A 24,611-nucleotide genomic window follows, 5' to 3' on the forward strand; every position below is an offset into this window, starting at 1 on the left:
ATAAAGATATTTTCTTGGGACCAGGCCAAAAAACATATTAGGATGGATTCAAGCAATTGGCATTATTCAGTACTAATTGGAAAAACCACCAAGCATTTCAATAGCAAGTTTAAAGGCAAGTTAGAAACTGGATGGTAGTTAAGGGTCAGTCAGTCCTCCCCCCCCCCCCCCCACAAAGGGTCTCAATATGTCTTCATTTACCGCATTTCCCTTAGAGAAGCATAAGTCACTTCTGTGGTCCAGGTAGTCCATGGACGGGCTCTACTTAACTATGAGGGAATAGGATCAAGAATACAAGAATATATACGTAGACTGTCCATGTCCTCAGTGTACCTAGGGTATCATCTAGACATGTAAAGGTGGAAAAGTAATCACTATAACATGACTAGATGGTACACTCACTATATCCATATTTGGCTCTGCTACTATGATGAGATCCAAGTTGGTACAGATACTAGCAACTTGACCTGTAAAATTTATTGACAGCCCCTCTTCCAGAGGGGGATGAAGGCCTCAGCAGGATTGTCAAATACCTCAGCAGAAAAATCCCCCAGACACCAAGAATACATTTGAATCTGTAAATGCCCACAGGTGCATCAATGCAACAGGTCCACCAATTCTGAAGAATTATTTTGTGGCCTGTATTAAAAACCTAACCAGATATTGAACTGCGCACAAGGGAGTTGTCATATTCTGAACTCTTACTTTGCCTCGACGTCCATTGCCGCCATCCTGATCTTCCCATTGCCAATCAACTCCTCGTACCACCCTGGCACCTGTGAAGATTCCTCTTGCAGTGATTTTCTTTGATTTACGGCGAGACTCCAGCAACACCCTAAAATTTAATATCAAATGGTAAGTTACAAGAAATATCAGATTAAAAACTAGTTGTTCAATAGCAAATATTTAATTTTCAAGAATCAAAAGGAACTGTTTTGATTAAAACCATGGGCTCCTTTGCAAGAATGTATGGGATAGAAATTAAATAAAAATAAATTTTAACATGTCTTAAATTTCAACACATTGGACATCTCGTTATCTGAGGTGGTGACAAGACACTTCTATATCTAATACAGTCTCATAATTAGGCATTTTAATGAAAATGAGCATTTAAAACGTACCTTTCACTTCCTGGTGTGGTTATCCTGTAAAAGCGATGTCTAAGATGATGTTTATCCCCATGATAACACACAGTGCATAAGTCATAATTGGTGCATTCTGCACATTTCCATCGAATACCAATTATTGGTTGTTGGCGACACGTATCACACATTGTTCCATCATGTTTAATTCCTGTGGAAAGGAATAGAGTTAGAACAGTATTTTGAAATGCATACATCCAAGCATATGCAATATACAAGAGCACATGCATCAACAGCATATGCATACAGAAAACAGCTTGCTAAATAGCCAAGGTTTCCCCACCACCACTCCATGTAAGTAAGAACGCTGAAAAAGCATCACAGCTGGTCACTGAAGGCTCCAATACTCAGATGTTCTCAGATGTAGATAGCATTAAACCACTCACCATGTTAGCTACTCTACGATACAATGGAGACAGTAATATATTATCTAAATGTGGTATCACAATATATCAGAAAGTTTTTAATCGCTAGAAATGAATTTATTTGAAAGGAAGGGGACAAAGCATTTTAACAGTGCAGTCCCAAGCGTGTCTACTCAGAAGTAAAACTCACTGAGATCAGGTAAGTATGCATTAAGTCAGGCTTCCTCAAACTCAGCCCTCCTGATGTTTTTGGCCTGCAACTCCCATGATCCCTAGCTAGCAGGACCAGTGGTCAGGGATGATGGGAACTGTAGTCTCAAAACATCTGGAGGGCCAAGTTTGAGGAAGCCTGCATTAAGTACTCTCAGATAAGTATGTATAGCAAGGGTGGGAAAACTTCTTCAGCTCAAGGATCATATTCCCTCATAGCAAACCTTCTAGTAGCCATGCATCTGTGATGGGCAGGACCAGAAACAAAGGTGGACAAAAGCAACCAGTGTCTTACCTTTGTACAAGTTACATTCCAGCCACACAAAAATCAGTTCTCTCTCTATACCCCCAACACATCGCAGCCCCAAACATTTATCACAGGCCAAAGGTACATCCCTGCCAGGCAAAAACATTCAGGGAGGTTGCAGATCAAGGCTGACAACAGGTGTGGGAGTGTTGGTCAGATACAGAGGCCATCTTGGATCCCTGGCCTCAGTTGCAATCCCAAGACTTATCTAAGAGTAAGTCCCACCAAACTCAACAAGCTTACTTCTAAGTATACATTCCACTGTAAATGTAATTTTCAAACTATTCAAAACTCTATTTTGAAATTCTATTAAAATACTTGCACATATTTTAAAGATATAATTCAACAGCAATGACTTCCCTTGGACTGCTTAAGTGTTAATAAAAACTTATGAAACTACTAAGGATGCTTAACATACTCATTTTAGCATGTCCAAAAAGCAACTGTCATGTATATTTACAATTCTGAAACTGCCCAATTTGTCTGATACCATTTTAGTATCCATTTATTACACTACCAATTACACTACCAATTAAATTAATTTTAAAAACTTTTAGCTAACCTTTTCACAGAAAAATATAGCAATGGAAAAGTATCTGTCCCTCATCACGAGGCACAAACTTTATTTTCTGCCCAACTTCTTTCCTAATGGGCAAGTGTGACAGTACTGATAAAATGTTAGGTGATGTTTGTAATCAGCACTGAAAATCCCCCAAGGCAATATGAATATACACATATGCATGCCCTTTACACTTTGCATGGGATGCATCAAGTGTGGAATCCCCTATAACAAAGACTACACTCTTATGCACATTTACTTGGGAGTCACATTATGTTCAATAGGGGCTTCAGAGTAAATATACATAGAATTGGGCTCCATTATTAGTTAATATGCATAATCTGAGAAAAAAGGCTAAGAGTATTTCAATTAAAAAATTGAGCAGGAAAATGTACAAACCACCTGGTTTTGCTTGTTACTATTTACTGAGAGGAATGTAGTTTGTTAGCAGTTTTAAAATGTCAATTATACCACAGGCACTAAAAACCACTTTGTATCTGTCAAAATAGGAACATCTGCCAGTAACATTCACTTGCAAGTTTACTGCTAGAAGGAAGATGCTCAACGCAGCTGCATTCACTTTCAAAGAACTCCTCTTTCAAAGTTATCACAGTCAAAGGCTACAATCCAGCGCACGCTTACTTAGAAGTAAGCACCCCTAAAGACCTGGGGGGTGGCTCTTTTGATTAAAGCAGCCAAGGATCGCCCTATAAAATCCCAGACCTAACACCACCAACTGAGAAAAAAGTTGCAAGGAAATGAAGACTTCCTTTCAGCAACGAACGATAAGGTAGGTCCCCATTTTCAAGAAGACAGTCGTCCCCGCTGTACATATTGCAGTTTTATAAATATAAATTTTATTTGTGCATTCAATAAATAAACACTTGTACCAAGGGCCTATACTCAACAGAAGCAATAGGTCTACGCATTCTGTGGCCTGTGAGCAAGCCCACCTGCAGTCAATGAAGCTGACTTCCTAGCAGAACGAGCCCAGGGTCGCGCTTGTTGCCCCTTCTGCGCTGCGTGGCATCCCCACCCGTCCGTCCGTCCCCCCCGTCACAGCTTTTGGGGGGGGGTCGTGTTGTAGGAAACAGAGTTTCCATCACAGTGAAGAGCCCGAGGGCGGGCAAGCCCATCGCAAAGGGCCGCCTGGATGTCTACCGACTACCCAAGCCGGCGCCCCGACGACGCGACGCCAGCCACGGGCAGGGCGAAGCGACATTCCTCCACGAAGAACAATAAGGCCTCTCTCTCTCGAGCCTCGCTGGGAAGCGACCCCCGCCCCACACTCCCCGCTCGCCCCCTGCCTCCCTCTCACCGGTGGGCGCGCTGTCGAGGATGCGCAGGTCGTAGGCTCCCGAGCAGCGGTAGTTGGCGGCCGTGCCGTTGTCCCACACCACGACCACCTCCTCGGGGCTCTCGAAGCTGCGCACGGTGCCCACGTGGCCCTCGCCGCCGTCCTGCTTCCCCCACTTCCAGTCAGGTCCCCTCACGACCCGGGCCCCGACGCCCTCCACCATCACGCGGTTATTCCTCGAGTTGCTCATCCTGCCTCAGCGCTTTCGCCCGACCGCGGCCTCACGGGCCGTGGAGGCCAGTAACGGAAAAAGAGGGAGGTGGGAGGAGGGCCCGAAGGCTGCGTCCACTTCGACGCCGGGGGGCAACAAAGGCGGCGTGCCAGAGCCAGAGCCGGGCCGGCCGGTCTCTCTCACTGGAAAGGGGTGGGGTCGGACGCGGCCTCCGCCAGCGGAGCGCGACGCCTGCAGCTTTACTGGCCGGCTCGCACCCCCCTTTCCTCCCCGCGATGGTCTCTCCCCCCGCGTAAGGCGCTCGCGCCGCTCCCTACAGGTTCCAAATGCAGGGGCGAACCCGGCGCTTCAGCTGATCCATCCGGGCACCATGGCGGCAGCGCCACCACGGCCTGGCGAATGGAGGAAGGGCGACGTGCCCTCCTGCGCATGCCCCGGTTCTGCCATTTTAGCTGCCGGGGGAGGGAATGGCCCCTCTCGGAACAAAGAGGAGAGGCTCCTCAGCGCCACCTAGGGAGCCGAGACGTGTACTGCGTTTTCTAAAGGCGTTTTCTGTTTCCGCTTTCCCTTGAAAACTTTCCAAAAAGGTAAACGGGGATCTTGTCTGAATTGAAAAGTGTTTAGGATTGTTAAATACACACGTATAGATTTTCTGCTGCTGTCCATGAGGGCTATAGATGCCAGGATCCCCATAAAACTGCTGCCCCTTTAACCGGCATCATCTCATCACACCGACCAAGATCTTTCATCCAAAGCGTCCAACTGTTTCTTGATAGTAGTAAAAGTCATTTAAAGATGATGGCTATAAGACAAGAATATTACACACCACTCTTATGTGCTTAATAAAGACAGATGCTAGTTCCATAAAACGTATGGGTTCTTGGTACACAAAACTCGGTCCAGCATTGCAGCCTGAACGTATCGGGAAAATGATATGGGCAAAGTACTTGATGCCAGCAAAGTTTTTATTAAGACAAAAATATATAACCTCAAGAACCCTGGTATTACAGGCATGCTTTACAAATAATAATGTGTTCATTAACTTGTTTTTGTTTTGTTTTTTAAAAAGCTTTGGAGATTTTACTATTTCATCCACTGGAATTGCATTGAAAGATGTCATCCTTGCAGATATCCTTACTAATAATAGCCTGGTGATAACTTCCAGAGGACTAGCTGTATGAGTCTGTTGCTGCAAAAAGCAACCTTAGACTAACACTTTTATTATGACATATATGCCTTTTTTGTACTAAAGTCCACAAGCTTTTGATTGCATGTGTCACACCAGCTGGCAGCCTTAGAAACTGTCAAACCAAATTCATTACTTTTCCCTTACCACTGAAAACAAAAAACAAGTACAATTCAAATTCCACCCAATAGATGGCAGATACTAGCCATCTAAAGTTGGGGCAGCAGGGGCGGGGGATTATTTTAAAGTGAGAAAACTGCAGGTGGCAACCCCCATTGTTTTCTTTCAGGTCTTGGGCTTCACTGATTCCCTGAGGAAGCCCGATGCAATGTGTCTTGAGTATTAATTAGGGAACTCTATTGTTATACCCCTTCTGCCTCTTTAAAGAATAACTGGATACAAAGTTGTGTCAGTGTATGGTAGCTTTCCCAGCTGTGTGCATACAATACAGTATATTTCCTGGTACGTAACAGCACCCTTCGTGCAACACATGTCCAGCTTCTATTTTCATTCTGATTACCTAGCTAGCTATTTCCTTTTAATAGTGCCTTTGTTGTTTTTCCTTATTGCTTGATGGTGCCTTCCTAGCATTCCATCCCAAGCCTATTACAGCTAGCCACTATTCAAATGTGCTGGTCTCAACTTTTGATTTCTATACATGATGGAATTTTCTTTTGCTTTGCAGGTGCGTTCCATGCACCAACTGGTGGCTTAGCTTCTGACACTGAGTATCTTTGGGGTGGGGTGGATGGCTGAAGATGAGATATCATGTGACAGGAGCAGGGTTGTACAGCAAGACCAGATGTACACTGAACATTTATAATGAACTACAAAGAAGGGTCCAAGCAACAGGAGCTCATCCCGTCGTGGGGATTCGAACCACTGACCTTCTGATCGGCACTTAACTGTCAGGGGTCCTTTACTTTTTTTACCTTTTACAAAAAATGGTAAGTTGCTATGAAACACAGCACACTCTGGATTGGATTGTAACATTTTTATTATGCTGCCCAGAGAAATCTGTTTATGTAATAGCATATAAATATTGTTATTATAAATGAATAAATTTGTTTATCAGAGCAAAACACTTTTATAGATTTTACCATTTTCTTGCCTTTTTCTTTCTAGGCTCATAGTCATTGTGCTTTTTGTTCCCTTAAGGTTTTTCAAGCTTTTGGGGTCGATGGCTCCCGTGACCAACTACATTCTTTCTGCGGCACCCCTGTGGGGATCAGGAGCCCAGTTATGTCACTCCTTGCCTGTAGAGCTGGCAGCCTCTCACCCTTTTTCAAACACCCACCCTGTTGGAGTATTCCCTCAGCCTCCTCTCCCCTCTCCTTGGGAGTCCTTTGGGCAGCTGCAGCTGCAGCTGCTGCCCAAGCCTTTGAGCTTTCCCCCACCCCTTGCCCCAAAGAGAGGTGCCTCCTCACACTGCCCCACAGGGGCCTGGGAAGCAACCCCTGGCCAGTCCTAGAGGCACCAGTCGCCTTTAACATTTAGTCTGACGAAAAGTTCTGTGGAACTCAAAAGGTTGAGTCTGCATTTTTAACCCTGATTGGTCCTGATGGAAGATATTATTGTCAATATTTCATAAATTTATAAAGCACACCACAGCCTGGAGCTATTAAAGTAGCATAAAATAAGCCTTCACTCACCTCCCTACTCAATCACCATGATCCTTGTTATGATACAATTATGATACAAGCAATTCATCTTCAACCTGTAACCCTAATTTAAAAACAACAACAACAGAGTTCTATGAAACTTGTTATGAATCTAGTACTTTCTCTAGGCCTAGACAGCATCTTAAAAAGCAGAGACATCACCTTGCCAACAAAGGCCCATATAGTTAAAGCTATGGTTTTCCCAGTAGTTATGTATGGAAGTGAGAGCTGGACCATAAAGAAGGCTGATTGCCAAAGAATTGATGCTTTTGAATTATGGTGCTGGAGGCGACTCTTGAGAGTCCCATGGACTGCAAGAAGATCAAACCTATCCATTCTTAAGGAAATCAGCCCTGAGTGCTCACTGGAAGGACAGATCCTGAAGCTGAGGCTCCAGTACTTTGGCCACCTCATGAGAAGAGAAAACTCCCTGGAAAAGACCCTGATGTTGGGAAAGATTGAGGGCACAAGGAGAAGGCGATGACAGAGGATGAGATGGTTGGACAGTGTTCTCGAAGCTACCAGCATAAGTTTGACCAAACTGTGGGAAGCAGTGTAAGACAGGAGTGCCTGGCGTGCTCTGGTCCATGGGGTCACAAAGAGTCGGACACAACTAAACAACTTTCTCTAGGAAGGGAGTGGATTGCGAAAGCTGCTGAAACTCTGGGAAATTGGGGGACTCTAGTCCATTATTATCCTGAAATGGTTTAAAGGGATATTAGACTAATTGATGGAAGAGACTAGTATCAATAATTATTTTGCCTGATAACTAAATGTAGAGGGATAACAATGTAGAGCTGTCATGGACTGAGTGGATGTATAGAAGTGGTGGGAGGCACCAGATGAATAACCCCCAAGGGAAGGAGGCTCAAAGCTAGGGGACTGGTAGTGGGGTGATAACAAGTGGTCAGAGGGAGAAGAGGGAGCAGATTGGGAGGAGGTGTCAGAAACTGAAGAGGTAACAGGGTTTAGTGAGCAGGAAGAGGCTGTGGCAGAGAGCAGTCCAGAATCAGAGGCAGAAGCAGGAGCTGGAGAAGAGGGTTGCCAAGAGGCAGGCTGCTGAAGAATCAAGGAGGTTTCCCTCCCCCACTATTGCAACCAGCTCCCCTCCCCGCTAGTCTCCCAGAACATGAAGGGGAATGAAGAGGGCAGAACAAAGAGGGACAAGAAGAAGGTGCCTCAGGTTGCTGAGCAGGGACCCAGGGGAGGAGGAGCCTTAGAGTGCAGTGGACCTTCAGTCCTCATTGCGGCAAGACCTACTAGGAAGAGCTGCTGTGCTCTTTAGGCCTGATCTGTTTTCTTTCTTTGGATAAATAATAAACTTTACTGACACCATGTGAGTTATTGCTGACCAGCTCCCAACCCCTGCCTTGACAAGAGCACATTATTGGCATACAAAATGTCCCAGGTGCAATCTCCAGTGTAAAAAGATATCTAATAGCAAGTGGTGGTAAAGACCTCTGCCTGAGACCTTGGAGAGATCCTGCCAGTCTGTAGACCAGGGGTAGCCAAAATCAGCCCTCCAAATGTGGAAGAACTCCCCCTAAGTTCCAGGCAGCACAGAAAATAATTGTGATGAGAGATGTAGTCTGGAAGACACCAGATTAGCTGTCTCTGCTGTAGAACATACTGGTCTGGGTAAACAAATAGCCTGACCTGGTATTTTTATTTTTTCTATTTATTTTATAAAATTTATATACTGCTTGATTTGAAAAAAAAAACAACAGCAAACAAACTTCAAAGTGGTTTATTGTCTCCAGCAGGGGGAGCTAACATGATTACAGTGGTACCTCGGGTTAAGTACTGTACTTACGTAATTCGTTCCGGAGGTCCGTACTTAACCTGAAACTGTTCTTAACCTGAAGCACCACTTTAGCTAATGGGGCCTCCTGCTGCTGCTGCGCCGCCGGAGCACGATTTCTGTTCTCATCCTGAAGCAAAGTTCTTAACCTGAAGCACTATTTCTGGGTTAGCGGAGTCTGTAACCTGAAGCGTATGACCCGAGGTATCACTGTACTGTATTTCCCATTCTGTCTAGAATTGATGGGTGTTGAGCCACAATGTGTGGAGGACCCCATGTTGATAGCCCTACCCACCTGAGAGTTGGCCACAGTTGGCTCTGGCCAATTGGCCCTGTGGACAATACCGAGCCAGATGGACCATACCTACAGTGGATGCCTATGGAGTTAAATTTGACTCTATTTAAGGCATTTTCCATGTTCCTACGTGCTTGGGGGATTCCTGCAGCCATCTGGCTTGCTTCTGTAAAAATCTGAGTCCTGGACTAAATGGATAATTGAGGCATTAAACAGTTAGGCATATGGTACTTTCAATGAGACTGCCACAAATCCTGATAGCTGAAAGGTACGGACAGTACTGAAAATGGGATTTGAAAATCATTAATCCGTGGAAGAGATCAGCCATGCAACCCTGCAACTTCTTGCAGACACGTTGATTTCAATGTCCAGAATAACCAAAAGCATCAAAGCTAATATTTGGACAGAGGTCTTTCCAGTAGCTTTCCAGGAAACGGGTAGTGTCCGGATAGCCAGCGTCACGGCCTGGTTGCCACGAGCAGCTTACCCCCAATTCAGCTTCAACGTTTGCAATCGGGATAAAGGTCGGTCTGCACAGAGAGGAAGAGGGCCAATCAATGCCCGCGTCCTGCCGATGCCAGAAGGCCGGCTCCAGCCTCAATGCCCACCCATCCTCCCCAGGGAGAGAAGGGGGAGCGAGGGCGGAGCAGCGTGTCCTGCTATGCCCTGTGGCGAAGCAGCGACGGAGGCGGAGAGCTTCTTGCTGCTGCTGCTGCTGCTGGTGCTGCTGCAGCCGCTGCAGGTGGCTGCTTTTCTCGGATCCTTCCGGAGGGGGCGCTATCCTGCTTGGGCTCAGCCTCGACGGCAGCAGCAGCAAGACCACCAGCATCCTAGGCGTGCCGCGCGCTTCCCCGGGGCTGTGATGTAAGCTGCGGCCGCGCAGCTCGGCGGCGACTTCTGGAGAGATGAACCTGCAAGGGCTGACCCGCGGGGTGTCCTTCTATCTGGAGAGCCGCGTCCGGGAGGGGCTGCTGGCTTCCGGCGTCGGGTGGTCCCTGGTGCTGTGCTTCGGGGCCGCTTACGCCTGCTATTACCTCAGCAGCATCGCCAAGGTAGGGGGGCTTCTCGCGTCCCTGGGGAAGCGGGCCCGACCCCGGCCAATGGAGGAGGGAGCCGCAGGAAGCGGAAAAGGCCAGCCGAGGTCAGCGCCAGGCTAAGCTCATCTTTGAAATAAGCAGGGCTATTGTCCTTGGCTCGCCTCGGGTGCAGAGGCGGCGGAGGGAGGCGGCGGAGGGAGCCTTTGCAGCGCGCGGCGATGGCTGCTGGGCTAGTTTGAGGGGCGGGGGGGGGGTCCTCTTTTCGTTTTCATTGTGAAGGAGTGAAATGCAGGTCATTTTGACTTTGAGTTCCCTGCTGGCTGGGCAACCTGGTGCTTTGGAATTGCGCAGCGCATATTGCAGGTGAAAAGCAAGGTGGAAGGGAACAAAATGTGAAATCTCAAACCTAGGGTAAAACATGTAGAATTATATACACTATTTTATACAAACAATCACACTTTACATGAGGAGTTGACGTCTCCTTCAGGATGTGTATAGTTTTACTTTTGCCTCCTAAGAAGAACCCAGCTGGAGCAGACAGACCAGAGGTCTAGCTAGTTAGGGACCTTGTTTTGCCAACCCAGTGCCTCAGGGAACCTCCATTCTCAGGGCAGGAAGGCAGTAGCTCCTCTCCTCTTCTTGTTCCTCGGCAAGGAATACTCAGAGGTATTCTGTCTTTGAACCTGTGGGTTGTATCTGTATGTTTCATGACTAGTAGACATTGATAGACCTATCCTTTCACAACACCTCAAATAGTTTGTGTAAAAGTACATTTCATGGTGACAAACTCATGAGTCGTACAGGCGTTTTTCAGGATTCACAATTCAGCTGAGTGCAGCAAAAGGCTGTCAGCGTAGAAAACTACACTGGCAGAAAATGGCAAGTGGGCTATTTGAACCCATACGGGCTGTGTGTTTCCAGGCTGAAGCCCCAGAAAAGATCCTCTCTCTCTCATTGCCACATTCTAGATCAGAGCCCCAAACTGTGGCTTGAGCTTTACCCAGGTGGCCCACAACATGTCTGTAATAATACAATTGGTGGGATGGGTTTCTATATAATTAGGAAGTGATGAAGGGACATGTAAAGTGAGGCTGTAGTAAATTAGGAAGAACGTTCTGTGAAAATAAGTTGTTAGGAAGAACCTGAAGGAGGGGAATAGCTTGAGCAAAGAATGGATCTTGCTCCACCAAAGCCATGAATAAATGTAAGACTGCAGTATGATGTTCACTTACCCAGGAGCAAGTCACATTGAACACAGTGCCAACACACTTGCCTTTTTCTCGCTTTAGAAACCTCAGCTGGTGACTGGCAGCAAAGGCTTATCCTGTTTCCTACAGGACCATTGCCCTGTGGTGACAGAAACATACTATCCCACTGTGTGGTGCTGGGAGGGCCGTATTCAGACTCTCCTTCGCCCTTTCATCACATCTCGACCATCTGTGCAATACCGGAAGTAAGTGCCTCTGTCCTTCGAAACCTTTCTTCTGTGAATTATTTATGAAGGTTCAATCATATTCTTTATAGATTGGTTCTGTACTGTTACCTCTAACATAAGATCTTAGTGTGGTGTACTGTGCTACGTTAGGCTCCTTCAGGAGTTGCCTTCCACATGTGTTGGGTGGAAGGTCAGCTTGAAGGGGGAAACCTATGCACATTTAGCTGAATGTGCACAGTCAGGATTCACAATCGCACAGGTTCCACATTGCATAGACGAGCCTGTATGCATTCAGCCAAAATGCCCATGGGGGTGCATGGAAGTCTGAGGGCAGAGCTGGTACAAGTGGAGTCATTGGGATGGGGATGGCACATATTGCCCTGCCCCACCCCTCTTCACACCATTATGGAACATGTGGAAGGTAACTTCTGAAGGAGCAAGTGTATTCATACATATATGAGAACTGGCCACACTTCTGAGCATCATATGTTATTGTAGCTAGTGTCTTTGAGGCACTTCCAGTATCCTGAAGAGCTAGGCTGTATGCACATGACAAACCTCTGGGCTCGGAAAAGGCACCAGACTGGTGGAAGGCCGTCTATTTTCTAAGGATCCCAGAGAATTTGCTGTAATTCCAGTTAAGTGGGAAGTTTTACTTTCTATTTAAGGGGTCTCTGATATTTATTTAGCATGGGAATAAATGGCTCTTCCATTGTTAACGGGGATGTGGGTGCAAAAGAGCTATGTATCAAGAGCCCACTTGGCAACAGAAGTTTTTCCCACACACTTAGGTCATACAGTATTCTGTTGGAGAAAGCAGACCTAAAACTGGCTACTAAGTTTCCTTTTCAGAGCTTTTGCGCTTAAGCAAAGTGGTCAGATGTTTGCTCCTCAGTAGTGGTACACAGCAGCTGCTAGACGGAAGCAGCACAGATGTTTTTATTTTGGTATCTTAGTCATGTGTTTGCTCACAGTGTTCTGCTTATGCAGCAGTAAGTTTTTAGAACTGACTTAATAGTTTCACCTTGGTTGCCCTTTTTCGCTACTGTACATTAAATTAATGCATATAGAAAGATGTTCAATCATTTTTTAAAGAATTGCAGACAGAGAAGCAAAGCAGATTTTTTTTTACCTCCCTCTCCATCCCTATATGGGCTTACTCACCTTAGTCTAACCAAGGAGTCCACTTGATGGACCTTGACCTGCATGTGTGAACTGGATGCACATCCACATGCATGCCTGAATGCAGATGCTCTCTGTCTGCACTTCATGGTTTTCAGCTGAATGTGCATTTGGATTCATGTTCTGGAGAGGGAAGCATGTTTGAAAGTGCATCTGAACGCATCTTCCACAAAAAGCAGTGTTATCCAGTTAGAGCACATCTGATTTAGACCTACTGTTCTTGATCTAGCCAACGATCTATGCATGGAAACCTGTTTCCTTGTGTGGATTTGATCAGGTTGGCTGACTCCATGAGACCAGTTCTAATGACAGCACATGCAGTTTCAGGAAACCAGGAAGCACCTGCTGCTCTAACAGCTGCCACTGATCCTCCTCACAACTTGAGAAGAAGAGCTTCAGCAGGTTTCCTGTGGAGACTGGGCTGTGAGATTGTGCACCTTAGGGCATGGGTTGAGGCTAACTCCTGACTTGAGCCATTATTGACATTGCAAGGGGCATTCCATCCCACAGTTTAAAGGATCTGGGAAAGAGAATTGGGCTCTCAGCTGCATATTATCCCGGACCAGTTCATTCCCCATTTTAAGACCCAAGCTGAAGGAAACAAGTAGCCAGCTGTGCCTTGTCTTCCAGCCAGCTGGTTGAGGCCTCATGCCTGCCTGCTATTTTCTGCTGCCAATGTTTGGAGACAGCATGAAAGCAGTGTGAATTACAGCCCTGTCCTCCCCCCCCATTTTTTTAAGCAACAACACAACTTTCTTGCATACCTTGAGGAGTTGTCCTAAGGTGGGGCCTCTTTTTTCTCCCATTCTCCTACTCACTGTGTCCACCCATGAAACATCTGATTAATGAATGGGAGTGAAGGCGGTAGAGTGATTTTTTTTCTTTAATGTTGTTTTTGCAAAGCTAATCATTGTTGGTTTTTCCAGTGAGCTTATTACAGCAAGCGATGGAGGGCAGATTTCACTGGACTGGTTTGACAATCATGATAGCATTCATTACCCAGATTCCAGCACCAGACCCACTATCCTCTTGCTGCCTGGCCTCACGGGAACTAGCAAGGAATCCTACATTCTCCATATGATTCAGGAGAGCAAAACACTGGGCTACAGGTAAAAGCAGTTTGGCTTGCTAATGTTTCTGTTTTAACCACTCGGATTAAATCTGCACAAGCGGGAAGCCACAATCATATGTAGCGGGTAGAAGAGTAGCACAGACAGCGCTTGGAAACACTTTTTATCCCTTTGTTGGCCCTGACTTTCCATCCACCAGATCTGCCACAGGCTCCTTTGGTAGCTGTCTCCGTGACCTACTTCCAGTCTCCACTACCACTACAGCAGACCATCTCAAAGATGGTTCCTGACGTGTTGGGAAACTTCAATCAGGGATCCATGCAGACTTAGCTTGACTAGGGTAAAGAACTGGTGACTACCTTAGCATAGTGGCAAAGAATATGAGCTGTGAAGTCCCTGGCTGAAATCTGACCATCCATGAACTCTGTTAGTGGACCTAGGCAAGTTACTGTTACTTAGCTTCAGTCTGCCAACCCATCGGCACTAAGAGCATCATAGTAATAATAATGAACTGCTTGGCAAGGTTTACTGAGGTTATGTATGTGAAACACTTAAGGAAAGGTCAGTATTAACCAATACCTCTGCTTGTGTAGTTCAGACACCCCAGAAACTAAATGCAGGAGTGTGGAAGACAGGGCAGGAGTGTGTGTGTGTGTGTGTGTGTGTGTGTGTGCGCGCGCGCATGTATGTGCAGAGGGTGGTGTATTCATGTTGCCCTCAATGGTCCAAGCTATCACCACACAGGCATAAGCTTTTGTGGAGGGAAGGAATTGGTCTCAGAGGATGTAAGCTCTGTGATGCATGTCCACCAAGCCAAATCCATCACAGTGAGAGAAAGGAAAGGGGAGAGGGAGAGAGAAAGGTTTCTTTCAGCAGTGAGGAGAACTTGCCCTTCTCCACCTGGGGATGGGAATTGTTTCAAAGGATTGTTTCAGTAGAGGCAGAGACTATTACATCCCAATTCCATACCAACATTCCTTTCAACAGTGAGGAAGCATTGCTGTTTTACTCGCCCTCCCACCACGTTAACACGCTCCCTGTTTATATGTCATACGTTTGTGCAAAACAAGTGTGTATGTTGATGTCCCTGTTTTGAATAATTGGCAACTCTATATTTTTAAACTGGAGCAGCTTTGAAATGTACGGATCTTCACATCCAAAGACACACAGGTTAACAGTTCTGGTAAACGGTGCTCTTCTGTTTTTTTAAAGGTGTGTGGTTTTAAACTATCGAGGAATTGCTGGTGAAAATCTCTTGGTAAGAATTGCTCTTAAATTAAGTAAGAACACTGAGCAACCATAATGTTAGCATATAGCATGGGTGCGAATACCTGCAAGCATGCAACACTTCATAAGCAATTTATGGTTAATTCCATCTCTGGGAGGGTTTGTTCCTCATTGACAATTGTGCCTCTTTATCTCATACAACGCAAAGATAAGAAAATAAAACAGTAAGTAAATGTCATATGAATAAGAAATCTACATCATTCATTCATTCATTAAATTAATCAGTAATTTTTCATGTTTTAATTGCGTTTAATTAATCTACTAAATGATTTACCTACATAGAAATTTCTCTAACTTGGAAAACAAAATAAGGGCTTCCAGATTTGTAGATTCAATTGAAACATTACTGGAGGTTTGTGCAGCGAACCCCCATAAGGAGGCATGGACAGCTGCCAAAGGAGACACTAGTTCCAGGCTGGCGCTTTGCGAGAGTCTTGACAGGAGGAGGAAGTGGAACGTAGAAGCGCTTCTACCTATCACTTACTGCAATAGATGGTGTTGAGTTGTAAGGCCTGGTGGTTGTCATGCTGGGGGCAAGATGAGGCTAGTGTCAAGGTCTGGCATGTTCAGGCAGCTGCCAGGCTTCAGATCTATGCTGAAAAAGGCCCAAAGTTTATCCCTGACCTTGCCACTCTGTGGCCACTCTTCTTGCTCGCTACACAGAAGGAGAGGATAGAAGCTGCTCCTTGTCACTTTCTCTTGTTGCTTGATTGCTTGCCTAAATGGTGATGGTAGGAAAGAGGAGGAGGAGGAGCTACTGCTGTTGCTTGCTTTCTCTCCTCAAGGCAGCCGTACGGAGGGCCAGTCCGCACATTCTTGCTTCCATCGCTCCTCACTCACTCACACACCCAAAGTGTGCAAATAGTGATGACAACAGGGAGCAGCTCCTTGGTCACTGTTGGTGACGAATGGGCCAGTGGACCCAATCCCACTTCTGTCCAGAGGGGGAGAGGGCAGGTGGGTGAACAAACAGAGACTGCTGCTCCTCACTATGGCCTACATGTTCACTTACCCATTGGCTCTCTAGACAATCAAGCAGGATGTCAAGAGATGAGATACTCACTCAAGCGTAAGGAGAAGCTCATCAAAGGCAACTTTTGCAGCACCCCAAAACCTAAACCCAGCTCTGGAAGTAGGTTTGAAGGCAACATGTGGAGATGCAGAAGCAGCCTTCCCTACTTGTTCAGATCAGTGACCAAACAATTTTAGGGTTTGCAAGGATTTAAGGTACCCTATAAGCCCACACGGTCCTTCTGCCTTCCTTCATTTAATCTGCCTCCCCAGAAGGTGTGGAGATGCACATTCAGTGCATCCTTCCTATCTCTGCAAGCTACAAGGTGCTGTGGGCTGAGGTTGTAGAGGGGGATGATAAAAGGGTCAAGCTCACGTACCATTGCTGCTCCATATACTTTTTGAAAGATGTCTCTTTTACTACCACTTCAGATTTATGTATTTTTGTGTTTTCATACAATAAACCCACAACTTATGTGGGGGTTATGTTCTGGGGATCGCGCCTAAAGCCAAAATTGTGTCTAGTCCAAACCCATTGGGTTCAATGGTGGGTGAGATTGCCAAAGTCATTCCCCCCAGAACTCCTTTTCCATCCCTTTTTTGCCACGTGTGTAAAGCTGAATGTGCACAAGTTAAATACACTTAAGATGTGGGCTTAATATACTGTAAACAGCCCTGTGATTCTCAGATGAAGAGTGGTATAGCAATTTAATAAATAAAGTGAAATAAATTAATTTATCTTTTCTCCAGTAGCAACTAAGAAGATGGAGGAGTTTCCCCCCAAAAAATGAGGAGTCAGTGAGAAGTTATATAAATGATTAAGGTCTTGGTCTTGTCATATAACAGCTGTTGCCAGCCTCTGGAGAGGATTTTTGCATGTGAAACACAGTGTACAGTTTTACACATTTAACATGCTGGTTTCAAAGTATGAATAATACATTCTCATAATGAAAGAAATGTGAGAATCCATTTTCAGCATACGTACTTCTGGAGATGAATGTACAAAGCAGTTTTGTGGCACACCAAGCCCTTTTTGATTATATTTCAGATGAAGTGAAAAGATCTTTTGTTTAGCTGTACTTTGTGAAATGCCGTGTAATCGGCTTTGCCTGTTTAAGCAATAAAAGGCTGTTTTCCCCTATAAACAGCTGCAGTTGTAACTCGTCCAGTGTAGAATTTTTAGCATAATGATATAAAATCCACTCATAATGGTTCTGAAGCGATAAACAAGAAATGAGTTAAGACAAGCACAGGCACATGCAAGTAAGTTATCTTAATCCTCAGAGCACAAATAAACTCCCTCATTTTGGCAAACAATGCATTTTTAAAGACCTAAATTGCAAATAAAATACCAGAAGATTAATGGTGCAATGCTACACACATTTACTCTGTCCAGTGTGGCTTGCTTCTAGTTAAGCATGCAGAGTACTGTGGCTTAAGGCACACTTTCCTAGTGATCAACCCCATTTAACCAAGTGGAAATTCTGGGGTAACATGCTTAGAATTGCACTGCATATTGTCAAGCAAAGTAAGAGATTTTTTTTCCTAATTAAATAATTTAAAGGAAGCTGAAATTTTAATGTTTCTGCTACCTGGGAGTTTAGCTTGTAGAAGAAAACAGCAGTGCAATCATATACATGTGTACTCAGAAGTAAGCCTTGCTGTTTTATTAATGTCATCCAGCGGGCAAAACTCCCATTGAGTTCAGTAAGTGAGTATTAAATTGCAAGTGTATAGTTCAGCCTAAAACATCTAATGGGGCCAGTCTGAAGAGTCATTGCATTGAAAAATCAAGGTTTCTCCCTTTTACTCAGGAGTCAGAGGCTGTTCTGCGCACACATCTGAACTGAGCACAGTTCCCTTTTAGATAGAATGTATGTGAACTACCCTTAAAAAGAAAATGCTATGCCGATGTATTCCAAATTTTGTTGATTTTGTAGCTCATCTTGTAATGGACTGTGATGGATGGAGTCAGAGGGAAAAGAAGGCGGAGCAACGGAGACAACATCAAGTGGCCATGGTTTTAACCCATCAAATGCCAATTATTAGCTGTAGGTCTTCATTTCAATTTTCAGCTAAGCTGTGGACTCACTGCTTAGGCTTGAGTGTCCCAACCCAGCATTTGCTGAACTAAAGAGGAAGAGGCAGTTAATCAGCCCTGAATCTGCATATTATCCACCTGCATGCACCTCTCCTATTGGCTTCGCCTCAGCTTGACTCATTTTTTTTTTGTTTGTTTCAGAGAGAACCCAAAAATTAAACACTTCTGGCATTTATAGGGGAGAATTTGTGAGTGTGGAAGGGGTATCCATGCTCCATTTCCCCCGGATGTTCAAGTGCCTCCTGTAGGGTATAGAAGCCTGTGTTTCCCTCTTAATGTCTAAGCTCTAAATTCTTTTTCATGAAAACACAGCATAATAAACTTGCTTGCCTTTCAGATGCCACAAGATTCTTTGTTATTTTAGGATCTAATACCTCTTAAGCTTCACCCCGCCATCTGCATAGTAAGAATAATAATGCTGGCTTGCTTTAAAAGTTTGCTTAGAGAGGACTGTTTGCAATATTTTGAGCTTTAAAGAAAAAAAGCACATTGTTTAAATATTAAATCATGTTATATGACCATTATAATAAGTCATCATGGGATACCAAGCAGTAGGCGTCAGCACCCTTACAGCTTCATTGTTCCACAGGACAAGTGGGGCAGGTCTATGCTACCTTGCTATGGCAGCAGCAATCCAGCTGAAAGCTTTTATTGGTTTATCCTAGGTTGTGGTACAAAGTGCCTTTAGGAAGTGGTACAGATGAGTTACCCACATTCTCCTTTTCTGCACAATTCCGCACTGTGCAAGAACTTTGTGCACAATGGTTTTAGTGAAGATGGCTCTTGCCAGTGTTGCTATGCTTCTGTACGCTGTTACGGTACTCTCAATCAACTTGGACACCAGTGCAACAGTTATTGCATCTAACTGTGTGCACTGATTTGTAACTGGGCTCCTAAGCCTAATTACAAATATGCATCTTTTGTAGAATACATTTCCTTAACATATTGTGAGCTTAGTAGGATTTAATTGCTTTGCAAAAGTTATAGTGTAACGGGAAGAGGGAGTTTGTAAAATTTTAGTAGTGCTGCTATTAATACTAAAAGTGAATGCACTTGAAATCTTACCTCATTGAATATCATAACTTCTAAAAATGTCATTGGCGCTTGTGTTAATCTTTTTGTATTATATTGCTGTATCAACCAACCTGGTGCTGTGCTGGCCTTGGCTGAAAGGCAAAACAAGTGTTTATTGTCCTCTTTCCCACTTTTGGTTTCTTACAGACCCCAAGGACTTACTGTGCTGCTAATACAGAGGATTTGGAAACCGTTATTCATTATGTACACAACTTGTACTCCTCAGCTCCGCTGATGGCAGCAGGTGTTTCTATGGGAGGGTAAGTATTTATGCAGCATAAATCCCAGTAGTGTAACTCTGTGGTCATTAGAAACCAATTTGCAAAGGCCCTCAATAAAGATTCTGCATACACAGCACAGACTCCATGGGAAATGTACTACGTCTAATTTTCCATCATGTTTCTACTTCTTCTTGAAAGAAAGTTTTGCAGGGGAAGAGTGATTTTTCTCACTGAACCTTCCACATGATATGCTTTTGTTTACCATAATCACTTACAAGTTTATTTGCTGGAACTGATGGTAACTCTCAGAAAACAAGTGACAATAATTGGCATACATGACTAGTGGGAGCTATGTTTGAACATTTAAGCAGCATTTTATTTATAAACCTCAGACCTGAATTAAAGGCATCTGCAGGATAGTAATCAGTATTTTATTATTATATACATCTTGTGTGATTGTAGGATATGATTAATATAATTAATGTAACCAGTCTTCAGAATTGTGGGATGTGACCTACATCTTTTGATACCATTTATTGTTTTGGGCCAGTCACATTCCTTCTTGTTTGGGTTTGATTATGGCAGTTGGCTTACAAGTCATTATCATAGGCTTGTAGTACCATGAGGGAGAGATGCTTTGCTGCTTACCTGAGGCAGTCAGCTCTGTGTAACTTTTATATTCCTTAGGGATTTGGTTATTGTTAGTAGGAGACTTCTAAGACATAAACACATAATCAAAAACCTTGTACACTAGTCTGTTTGTTTATTAAAGAATTTGTATAAAATTGTATAAAAGAATTGTATAAAAGGGAGGCAGCAAATAAATGTTTTCTTCCCCTACATTTTTATCTGTTTTATTGTGCATATGAACCATCAGCTGTAAACTGGAACACATTTATCCTTACCCAGACTTTGTCGTTCTTCAAAAGAGCGGCACCAGGCCAGCTAACACTAAAAACTTTTACAAGACCTTTTCAGACATCATAGGGAAGCAAAAATGTTTGCCACATACAGTCTATATTGTATACACAACCTTACACATAAAATGGCCCCAGAGGAATGACAAAAATTGCTGCTGCTGATACTAATATGTTAGTCTCGCAGAAGCAACAAAAAAACAAACCCTGATTGGCTGTGATCTATCTTTTGCCTGTAGAATGGGCTGTCCTTCCCGTTCCTTTACACTGTAACCCCAGTGCCTTTGAAAAATTGATCCTGAGGTGGTGGAGATATTGGGGATAGTGTGGAGTATAGTGTTAAGTTGTGGGTGAACATATCAGACGACACAGTGATTCTTCAAACAGCTCTTCTTTATTCAGAGGCCAGAACAGAACTGAGCTGAAGGGCTCAGTCAGCCTGCTTATATAGAGCTCCAGTACACATAATTGTAACAATTTTCTAAAACTATCCAATCACTGAACATCACTTTCGATCCTTCATTTGCATAACTATCTACAGTATCCCCCTGCTGGCCCAGGGTAAGAACTTCAGTACATAACATACAGTGTGGCAAACTATGGGAGGAGCAGGAAGTAGGCAGAAATTGCATCTCCATTTGCATGAGTTTTTTTCCATAGGTCCCTACTTGTGGGAATAATATTGTTGACTACCAAGCAGAGTTTGGGCAAGAAATACTGCAATAATATATCCAAAGCACTCAGGGAAAAACACACATACGCTAATACCCACGACAGCTTTCTTCAGATTGAGTCAGATATCAATCCAGTGAGTTCAGGTAAACTTTTCATTTAGTTGGTTGAAAGTTTCAAGGTTATTATCCTTATCATAAGCCATGATGGAAGCATATTAAAATGTTTGGCCCCACAATGCCATGCACATGATGGCTAGTATTGCCTTGACTAGTTTCAGCGCTTCATCTCCTACTACAAATGTTTAGGACTGAGGTATTTTCATTTGTGATTTCTTCTTTTTACCTATTTGTTTATCTCTTGTTTGTAGCATGCTCCTTTTAAATTATTTGGGCAAAACTGGCAGAGAAACACCACTGAAGGCAGCTGCAATTTTTTCAGCAGGATGGAATGTTTTTGAATCTGCAGACTCACTGGAAAAGCCAGTGAACTGGCTTCTCTTTAATTACTACTTAACCAGCTGTCTACAATCTTCAATTATTAGGTGAGTCAACCTCACATCCATTGTGAAAGACCATAATATATTAGTATGAAATTCAGGTTCATTGCCAGTCATGTCAAATATGTTATGGTGTGTTGAAGGAAGCAGTACCCAAGCGAAAGCTGTCATCTTCGGCTATTTTTGCTCATGTGGTTACTCTCGGATCTCTATTTATTTTACAGACATCGGGAAATGTTTGATAAGCTGTTCAATATGAACCTTGTCATGAAGGTATGAGGGTTAGCTATTTGTATTTCACTTCATGTTTTTATTTTTACTAACACTTACATAAATCCTTTACTTGAATTCTGTACTTCAGGCTAAGACCATTAGGGAATTTGATAAGCAGTTCACCTCAGTCATGTTTGGCTACCCTACAATTGAGGATTACTATGCAGATGCTAGTCCATGCCGTAGACTGAAGAGAATTGGAATTCCAGTGTTGTGCTTAAATGCTATGGATGATGTCTTCTCACCAAATCATGGTAAGTTTTTTCCCCTTTTAAGAAGATGCTGTTGGTTGACCTCAGCAATTGAGCTGTGTCTGAAATAGAATGAGAAGTTAGTACAGAACTGGGTGTGCAGTGTTATTTTCTTATGGTGTTCCACTCAACGCACACGTTGCCAAATATTGCACCAATAAAGGGTATATAATAATAATAATTATGGGCGGCTTACAGAATATCTAAAACCATAATAAAAACATCAAGCCTTAAAAACCTCCCGATACAGGGCTGCCTTCAGGTGTCTTCTAAAAGTTGTATAATTCTTTATCTCCTTGACATCTGAAGGGAGGGCGTCACTAGCGAGAAGGTCCTCTGACTTCATAGTCAGAAAAAGAAGCCTTACATAAAGCATGTGTCATAATTCTTGATTTTTTTTGTTACTGTGTAACATCTCTGGGTGGCTCTATTTTTAATTATGTAAAATGAAAATATAACCTTTAGCAACCCAGAACCCCAGACTTTTGTACGTCATAGCTCAGTTAAAACTTATATTGCCAAAACTGGTCTTCATAAAATTGATCTTTTAAAGTTGCATTCTGCTGACAGCAGAACTGCACTTCACCAAAAACATTCATTGTGTTATAGACTGAATGATAGTTATGAGAGAGAAATGTTGGGATGGGAGCTTATACTTTGTTCCCTTTATTTCTTTAGCCATACCAGTAGAAATTGCAAAACAAAATCCTAATGTGGCTTTGATTCTTACTTCTTGTGGAGGCCATATTGGTTTTCTGGAAGGACTGTGGCCAAGAAGATGCACATACATGGACAGAGTCTTCAGACAATTTGTTCAAGCTATGTTTGAGCACGGAAGCAAAATCCTTAACATATAGCAACTTATCAGAACCATGACTGCAGCACAGCGGCATATTATGATCAGGGTAACGAAGCTTAATGCACACGATTTAGCAAATAAGCCAGCAAATGGATGAAATCCATTATTAGGAGCGAAATATAGTTTGCTTTGATAATTTTGCAATATAGTTACTTTTTTATTTTAACATGCCTTATAAGAATGACCTTAAATAAAAAGAATACTCTGCACACATTAAATTGCACTTAACCAAAACCATGTAAGTAAACCAATAAAAATTACTCAGGTTTTTTATTTATTTAGATAATTTATTTAGGAATCTTGCATACTTGTTCACATGCACATAACATTCAAAACCATGATTCTATTGTAATACATGAAGTGGGCTTGTCTCTAAGGGCACTTATGGAGGAAATGCTTTAGGAAGATTTTAAAAGTAATGCAAATAGGAGTTTAAAAAGCCATCATTAACTTTAGCCATGGGCTACAATAGCATTACAGCACTTTAGACCCTATGGGGATTATATGTACTGCTTTTTCATTTATGTTGATGCCATATATGTCTTACTTTTTAAACATTGTTAATTAACTTAATAACATTTATATTTATACCAGATGTTTTATGTTGAAATGCAGAATGGAAATAAATTACATTTTTAAAGAAACATATTCGTTTAATTTTCTGTGCAATAGCAGGTAAAGTTTGTATGTAACGTATGTTTCATAGAAGGAAAACTAAGCTTCTCATTAGAAAGATTAGGAAATATTTAATACAAAGTATAATTGCCCCAGGCTGAATAGCATCACTGGATTATTTTCAGTCTCACTCTCCATCCCACTGGGAATAGAAACAGTTTCAGGAATAAATGTAAATATTTTTCAGGAGGTTTTGAATTTGAGACTATGCCCTGGAATGTTTTCTTACTTTGTCCCTCCACTGTTTGCTATGTAGTGGAGTAATATTCAAGAATGATCTCCTCCTGAGTAAATACAGCCCATTTCCCACATTTCCAGATACACAAATTCTTCTATTCGTATTAACAGAATGGAATAGTGAAGCAATACAAGTAAATTTGCTTGCTTCTACACTGCTGTCTAAGGCACAGTTCCACCTCTGGTATTCTGCTGGACAGCCCATACAGAGGACTTAACAGGGAGCTAAAAGTTGTTTGCGGTGGGTGAAGGGAGCAGGTGTTGGCCCCTCCCTCTGCCCCATCCCTATTATCATGAATTATCACACATCATCCCTAGTTTCCTTGTAACAGATTCTGAAGCTTTTAAACCTGCTTCTTCTCCGCAGCAGAATGCACTGGTTGCAAAATCAAGCAGCATGTGGGAGAGATATCAATTATTCTCTAAAACAAGTTATTAAATAATCCTCTTACTAAAATAGTCCTCATAAACCAGCAGCTGCTGGAAGTTTTCATTCACTGACTCCCTGAACAGTGCTTTAGAAACAAGACCTCAAAAAAAGAGTCTGAGAATGTATTGTCTTGTTAATATGATGACAATGAAGAATTTAAAGCCAGAAAACATATGCTCAAAAGCCTTTCATATAAGATACTTTGAAACGGAGTCATACTGCTTATTTCTAAAGTTAACTTGATTATTGACAGATTTTGGATGAAGATTTCCATCCTACATGCACTGACTACAGCAAGACTTGCTTTCAGTTTGAGCCTTGAAAC

General features: G+C 43.2%; 2 protein-coding genes across 3 annotated transcripts in view; one reads left to right on the top strand and one right to left on the bottom strand.

Moving 5' to 3' along the window:
- MIB1 (MIB E3 ubiquitin protein ligase 1) overlaps window positions 1-4,357 on the bottom strand; it is a 41,642-nt gene extending 37,285 nt beyond the window's left edge. The window contains exons 1-3 of one of the 2 annotated variants that reach the window (XM_081013080.1): window positions 3,902-4,357; window positions 1,122-1,293; window positions 706-835 (exon numbers count right to left, since the gene is read on the bottom strand). In XM_081013080.1, the coding sequence (XP_080869206.1) occupies window positions 706-835; window positions 1,122-1,293; window positions 3,902-4,130 (531 nt within the window). In that variant the 5' untranslated portion in view covers window positions 4,131-4,357. The remainder of the gene's footprint in view (window positions 1-705; window positions 836-1,121; window positions 1,294-3,901) is intronic. The other variant, XM_081013079.1, reaches the window with a different exon arrangement.
- A 5,171-nt stretch (window positions 4,358-9,528) lies between these two features.
- Window positions 9,529-23,588, top strand: ABHD3 (abhydrolase domain containing 3, phospholipase). Its single transcript, XM_081013137.1, has 9 exons — window positions 9,529-10,107; window positions 11,382-11,545; window positions 13,636-13,818; window positions 14,992-15,037; window positions 19,400-19,512; window positions 21,433-21,606; window positions 21,786-21,834; window positions 21,923-22,088; window positions 22,764-23,588. Exons 1-9 carry the CDS (start codon window positions 9,961-9,963, stop codon window positions 22,940-22,942), a joined length of 1,221 nt encoding a protein of 406 aa, XP_080869263.1. The 5' UTR covers window positions 9,529-9,960; the 3' UTR covers window positions 22,943-23,588.
- Window positions 23,589-24,611: the final 1,023 nt, after the last annotated feature.

The sequence above is a fragment of the Podarcis pityusensis genome, assembly GCF_964106645.2.
Source record: "Podarcis pityusensis genome assembly, chromosome: 7".
In the NCBI taxonomy this organism is placed as follows: Eukaryota; Metazoa; Chordata; class Lepidosauria; order Squamata; family Lacertidae; genus Podarcis; species Podarcis pityusensis.

Coding starts and splice junctions, on each gene's coding strand:
- ABHD3 (XM_081013137.1), top strand. CDS start 9,961: ATGAACCTGCAAGGGCTGACCCGCGGGGTGTCCTTCTATCTGGAGAGC. Junction 11,546..13,635: donor CCATCTGTGCAATACCGGAA/GTAAGTGCCTCT, acceptor TGGTTTTTCCAG/TGAGCTTATTACAGCAAGCG. Junction 21,607..21,785: donor CTACAATCTTCAATTATTAG/GTGAGTCAACCT, acceptor TTTATTTTACAG/ACATCGGGAAATGTTTGATA.